This window comes from Lactuca serriola, chromosome 5, assembly GCF_051521515.1.
Source record: "Lactuca serriola cultivar US96UC23 chromosome 5, Lser_US96UC23_V15, whole genome shotgun sequence".
NCBI classification, from domain to species: Eukaryota; Viridiplantae; Streptophyta; class Magnoliopsida; order Asterales; family Asteraceae; genus Lactuca; species Lactuca serriola.
Genome location: NC_136412.1, coordinates 170710908 through 170716250, shown reverse-complemented (window position 1 = coordinate 170716250; position 5343 = coordinate 170710908). Strand labels below are relative to the sequence as shown.

At 35.3% G+C, this 5343-nt stretch overlaps 1 protein-coding gene across 1 annotated transcript; it reads left to right on the top strand.

Moving 5' to 3' along the window:
• The first annotated feature begins 330 nt into the window (after nucleotides 1–330).
• LOC145053253 (filament-like protein (DUF869)) lies at nucleotides 331–4650 on the top strand. Its single transcript, XM_079001259.1, has 4 exons — nucleotides 331–1006; nucleotides 1528–1708; nucleotides 2781–4225; nucleotides 4325–4650. Exons 1-4 carry the CDS (start codon nucleotides 893–895, stop codon nucleotides 4436–4438), a joined length of 1854 nt encoding a protein of 617 aa, XP_078857385.1. The 5' UTR covers nucleotides 331–892; the 3' UTR covers nucleotides 4439–4650.
• The last annotated feature ends 693 nt before the right edge of the window (nucleotides 4651–5343 follow it).

The window sequence follows — 5343 nt, the reverse complement described above, 5'->3', positions numbered from 1 at the left end:
TCTAAAAAATATATATAATTTAGATACGAACTCTTCATTATCTATAAGCATTTCAACAATGCAATTTTTCCGAAAATGATAGTCGGTGTGGTCACATGAAATGTTATTGTTAAACCTCACAAGTGATGATTAGTTTCAGAGAATAATTAACTGGAACACAAAAAGGAAATATGAATGGGAAAAAAAGCAAATAATGGGTGTCAACTTTCTTTCATCTCTGTCAATTTTAGCACCTGCAATGCATGTGCTCTCGCACACCCCACAACAACAAGGCGTGCAATCACATCTTACAGAATAATTCACAGGCTTGTTTGTCAAAGTTGTGGGTTCCAAGCAAACTACTACCCACACATACACACCTGTTCTAAACTAACCTCACCCTTCTTTTTTTAGATCAGCTTTCTTCATGTTAATCTACTGCTATTTGATGCATTTACATATTGGTATGGTGAGTGAATTCTAAGCAAAGCTTCAAAATCAACCGATTTGAGCAACCCATTCTGTAGTTCTGTTAAAAATATATACGTTCTTCTTGCTTCCAATTCAATTTTGCTAGCTTTTCGGTTGTGGGTTTTTGTGTGAATTAAGTTTAGTTTGGAATTTCCCATCCCAATTTAGTAAAACTTATATAAAATCTTACGGATTTCCCGATTTTGTCAATCCACAAACCCTAATCTTGTTCTCGCTACTGTTTCACATTCATCTCGATATTTGGCTTGAAGAGGTTTCGGATTGTGGGTTTTGATTGTAATCTGGTATTGTGTACTGGGTGCCAATCGTTAAGTGAGAAAGTTTGGTTTTGAATGATTAGGATTGGTGAAATTGTTGATGAAGTGTGAGGGTGAGTGTGGTGGGGTATTAGTGTTTGGTTTTCAATCTGTTGCCGGAAAAGATGGATCGCCGGAGCTGGCTATGGCGGAGAAGGTCGTCAGAGAAAAGCCCGGGAGAAACGGAAAGCTCTGGAGGATCTGTTTCATCTCATTCTGAGCGATTTTCCGATGATCAGGTATTTTCAACTCATGAATCGTGTCCTCGTTTTCAAATTGTTGCAAGTAATCTGTACAAGTATCGTAGATGATGGTACAACTTCGATCCTCATCTATTTTACACTCCGTCGTGTTATAGTTAAACTTTTACAGTCAAACGCACTACATATATATCCGAAATTACTATGAAATTTACTAGAAATTAAGATAACTACATCGGAATACAAGAAAAGATGAAGGTTTGAACAATTTGAGTAAGAATGTAAAACTGTTTGTAATTGCGAATAGCGTTTGAATTTGGAAAGGAATACGTTCGTGTTTGACTTTCAAAGTCAAAATTGTGTTAACTTTTGCAACAGAAATAAGATAATGCGTGTATTCTTTGTTCTTAGACAATTCAAGATTAATTAATGCCTCAGAAATCTTGTTGAAATAGACCAATTATGATATCTTGGTTTTGTTATATTTTTCTTCCTTGATTTCTGCTTTGTCAAGTATTGGTTAAAATCTTATACTTTTTCTGTTTTTGAATCTTCAAAAGATATATTCAAATCAAAGTTCCTTGTCACCCGAAGTCACATCAAAGTCTGAAGTACCACAGGAAGAACTTGAGGGTGGTGTCAAGACTTTATCCCAGAAACTATCAGCAGCTCTTGTGAATATCAGTATCAAGGAAGACTTGGTCAAACAGCACTCAAAAGTAGCAGAGGAAGCAGTTGAAGGTATCTAAAACTCTTACCTACTTTAGACGTTCCAAAAACACCATTTGACCATAATGCCCTGCTCTCTTTTGTGCAAAAGACATGAATGCTCTCATCATTCTCATCATCAAGAGTAGCCTAGAAATTTTGTCAAGTCCAGTCTTGTCTATTCCAGTCTTGTGACCTAATTTTGGAACTTTGAACTTGAAATGAATTTATTACTCATTTTGACACCATAAAATTTCCCATTTTTCGTGTATGTTACAAAGTTTATGGTAGCTATCTGATTTTTTTTCGAAAAGTTGAAGAATTATTTCCAAATTCAAGCTATAAGTTAGATCTTTTGATCTCAAAAGTCAAACAATACCTCTCTTTTGTTTTGTGCAAATTGTTAATATAGTAGCCGAATCCACTTTAAAAGCGGGTTATCAAATTTTTAGTGATTTCTTATAAGATTTAATGTAGGCTAGGTAGCTATCAAATTTTCTTGAAAAGTTTGAAGCATTAACTCCAAATTTGAAGCTGCAAAATCAGTTCTTTTGATCTTGAAAATCAAATGTACCTCTTGTTGTTCAAGATGAACAAAAATAGCTTAGAAGTCTATATAACTTAAGATTACAGTTTGGGAGGCTTTAGACCTGACCCATTTGACCGGGTTTTTACCTATTTTCTTTATCTTGCCCATTTGACTAGTTGGAGATTAAATATAGGGATAAATGTAAGAAACAACAATGTACTTTCATTTGTTTTTGTATTATAGTATTCTACTTTCATTTCTTCTATTACAACATTGCAGTTTCATTTTTTTTTGTAGTTAAGACATTATACGTTTAAAATCAACCCACTTATAGCATTATACTTCCATTTTTTTTTCTTATTATGACATTAAAAAATTCACCATATCATAATAGTGAAAATTATTTTGTATCTGGATGACATTTCTGTAATTTGGTTGATTTTCAAACTACAATGTTGTAATAAGAACAAATTACAACCCAGATTTTAAGCAAATCTGTTGAAATGGCAGCCTCTACTTAAAAATATTACAATTGATCTTTACCTTCATTTAACCCTTTTTTTTTTCCTAATATAGGATGGGAGAAAGCTGAGAATGAAGTGTTGGGTTTGAGGCAACAAATCGAGGTTTTAACACTTAGAAACTCAACCTTAGAAGATCGAGTTTGTCAGCTTGATGGAGCCCTAAAAGAATGTTTAAGACAACTTCGACAAACAAGAGAAGAAAAAGATCAAAAAATAACTGAAATTATTGAAAAGAAAACTTCAGAATGGCAAATAACAAAATCCCAACTCGAAAACCAGCTCGCAGAATTCCGGTCCAACAAAAAAGCTGACCCTTTTTTGATCCAAAAACTCGAGAAAGAAAACTCAGCTATGAAACTCGAGCTTGCTTCCATGGCAGAAGAGCTTGAAATTAGGTTAATCGAGAGGGAATTGAGCAATCAAGCTGCGGAATCAGCTAGTAAGTTGCATTTAGAAAGTGTAAGGAAAGTGACTAAACTGGAATCGGAATGCCGTAAGCTAAATGCTGCCCTCCGGAAAGCATTAGTGGCAAATGATCGCAGCCTATCGGTTGTTGAAAATGACCGAAATGCCCCTTCGATAGAGATTAATCTCATGGACGACTTTCTTGAAATGGAGAAACTCGTGGGGTTACCTAAGGTTGATCCGAGGGATTCGGTACAAACGATTGATCAAACGTCTGAAATCAAAGAGATTTTGAAAAGGGTAGAAACGGAAAAAAAGAATCTTGAGATCAAGTTGAAGGAGCGTGAAAAGGCTCTTGAGAAATCAAGAAATCAGCTTAAAGAGGCTGAATTGAAGTTAAGGGAGATGGAAGCTTCGTTGGTTTCTTCAAATGATGCAAGAGAAACAACTGAGAAAGAACTGGAATCAACGAAAGGAATAGTCGAGGTGTTACACGAGAGGGTAAAAAGATCGGAATCGGAGGTGGTGGAGTTGAAAAGTCAAATGGAATCACGACTCGGGGATGCATACGCCAAGAAAAACGAGGCGGAATCAAAGTTTAAAAAATTAGAAGCGGAGTTGGAATCGTTGATTCCGAAGGTCGAGTTGTTTGAAACAAAGGTCGAAAAGGAACGTGCTTTATCGGGGAAGATGGAAGCCAAATGTCGGGAGCTAGAATTGGAGATATCAAGATTACAACTTGAAAATGAGTACACGGGAAACATACGTACCTTGGAATTGGAATCAGAGGTGGCGGAATTGAAAAGTCAACTAGATACCGTACGCCGCGAACGAAGAGAAGCCGAATCACGAATCGAGGATGCGTACACGAAGAAAAACAAGGCGGAATCACAGATTGAAATATTAAAAGCGGAATTGGAATCGTTGATTCCGAAGGTTGGTTCTTTGGAAGTGGAAGTCGGAAAGGAGCGTGCTTTATCGGGGAAGATGGAAACCAAATGTCGGGAATTAGAAGGGGAGATTTTAAGATTACAACACCAGAATCAGTACCCAAAAGCAGCAATCCAAAACACAGGGCTTCGGGTAAAACAGGTTAGTGTATTTTAGTTTATTTTATTTTTTTTATAAACAATTTCAAATTATATGAACACTAAAATCTTTCTCTTACTTTGTTTGTTATGCTTTGTGTAGGATAATGAATTAGCAATGGCTGGTACTAAATTTGCTGAATGTCAGAAGACAATTGCTTCTCTTAGTCATCAACTAAAAACTCTCGCAACACTTGAAGACTTTTTGATTATTTAAAACATCGAAAAGATTTCAAGCCTTCAACACTTTTAAACTTTGCTTCTATGGTGTAAAGATGTTTTGGTTATTCTTGATATACAAAAGAACGAATATTATATATAGATGCACTTGGACAACATTCGTGGGTATACATAAATCTTCCAAAAATTTGTTCATATTGTTGTATTTAGATGATGTTACATAATGGATTGCGGATTCTTTGATTGTTATTTTTTGATGTTTATTGCTCTTGATGGCGTTTGAATCTTTTATGGAGAATTTCATGACAAAATATCATATTTGTCTATTTGGCCAACTTAGTTTTTGAATATTATATTTATCCTTTATAAACATTAAAAATATCATATTTGTCAAAATCTTTTCTTTTTAATATTTAATAATCATTTTTATACATCAAAATCATTATAATATAAAACAAAATCAAATCGACTATATTGTTGTGTTGATTTGAGCTTTAATAAATATGTAAGATCTAAAGCATGGGGTGTAAGCCGCTTTTGCTGTGGCATCAAGAATACACTAAAACCCACCACCTTATCACCAATGGATGATGGTCGGCGGTGGGTCTTATGTAATTTCACTTTAATCATTTTTTTTTAGATTTTGCTACATATCTTTCAAATTCAATAACTCGTTCTATTAGGTCATGAGGTATGGTTACGCGTTTAAGGGCTGCCATATCATCCCAATAACTACGTCACTACATGTTTACTAACAATGGGGGTGGTGTTCATTAGTGAATAACTAGTGAACAAAGAGAGAGAGAAAGAGAAAAGCAAGACAGATAGAGAGAAGTCTGGGTAAATGAAATTATATTGGTTGTAACCACCCGTGAACCATGTCACTCCGCGTCACATTCACCAGGGAGGGGGGCAGTGTTCACACGTAAATACCCCCCTCCA

Bases quoted from the DNA above. Each gene is read 5' to 3' on its own strand.
- LOC145053253 (XM_079001259.1), top strand. From the start codon at position 893: ATGGATCGCCGGAGCTGGCTATGGCGGAGAAGGTCGTCAGAGAAAAGC. The intron at 1,007-1,527 runs GTATTTTCAACT...AATCTTCAAAAG, and splicing joins AGCGATTTTCCGATGATCAG to ATATATTCAAATCAAAGTTC. The intron at 4,226-4,324 runs GTTAGTGTATTT...TGCTTTGTGTAG, and splicing joins CAGGGCTTCGGGTAAAACAG to GATAATGAATTAGCAATGGC.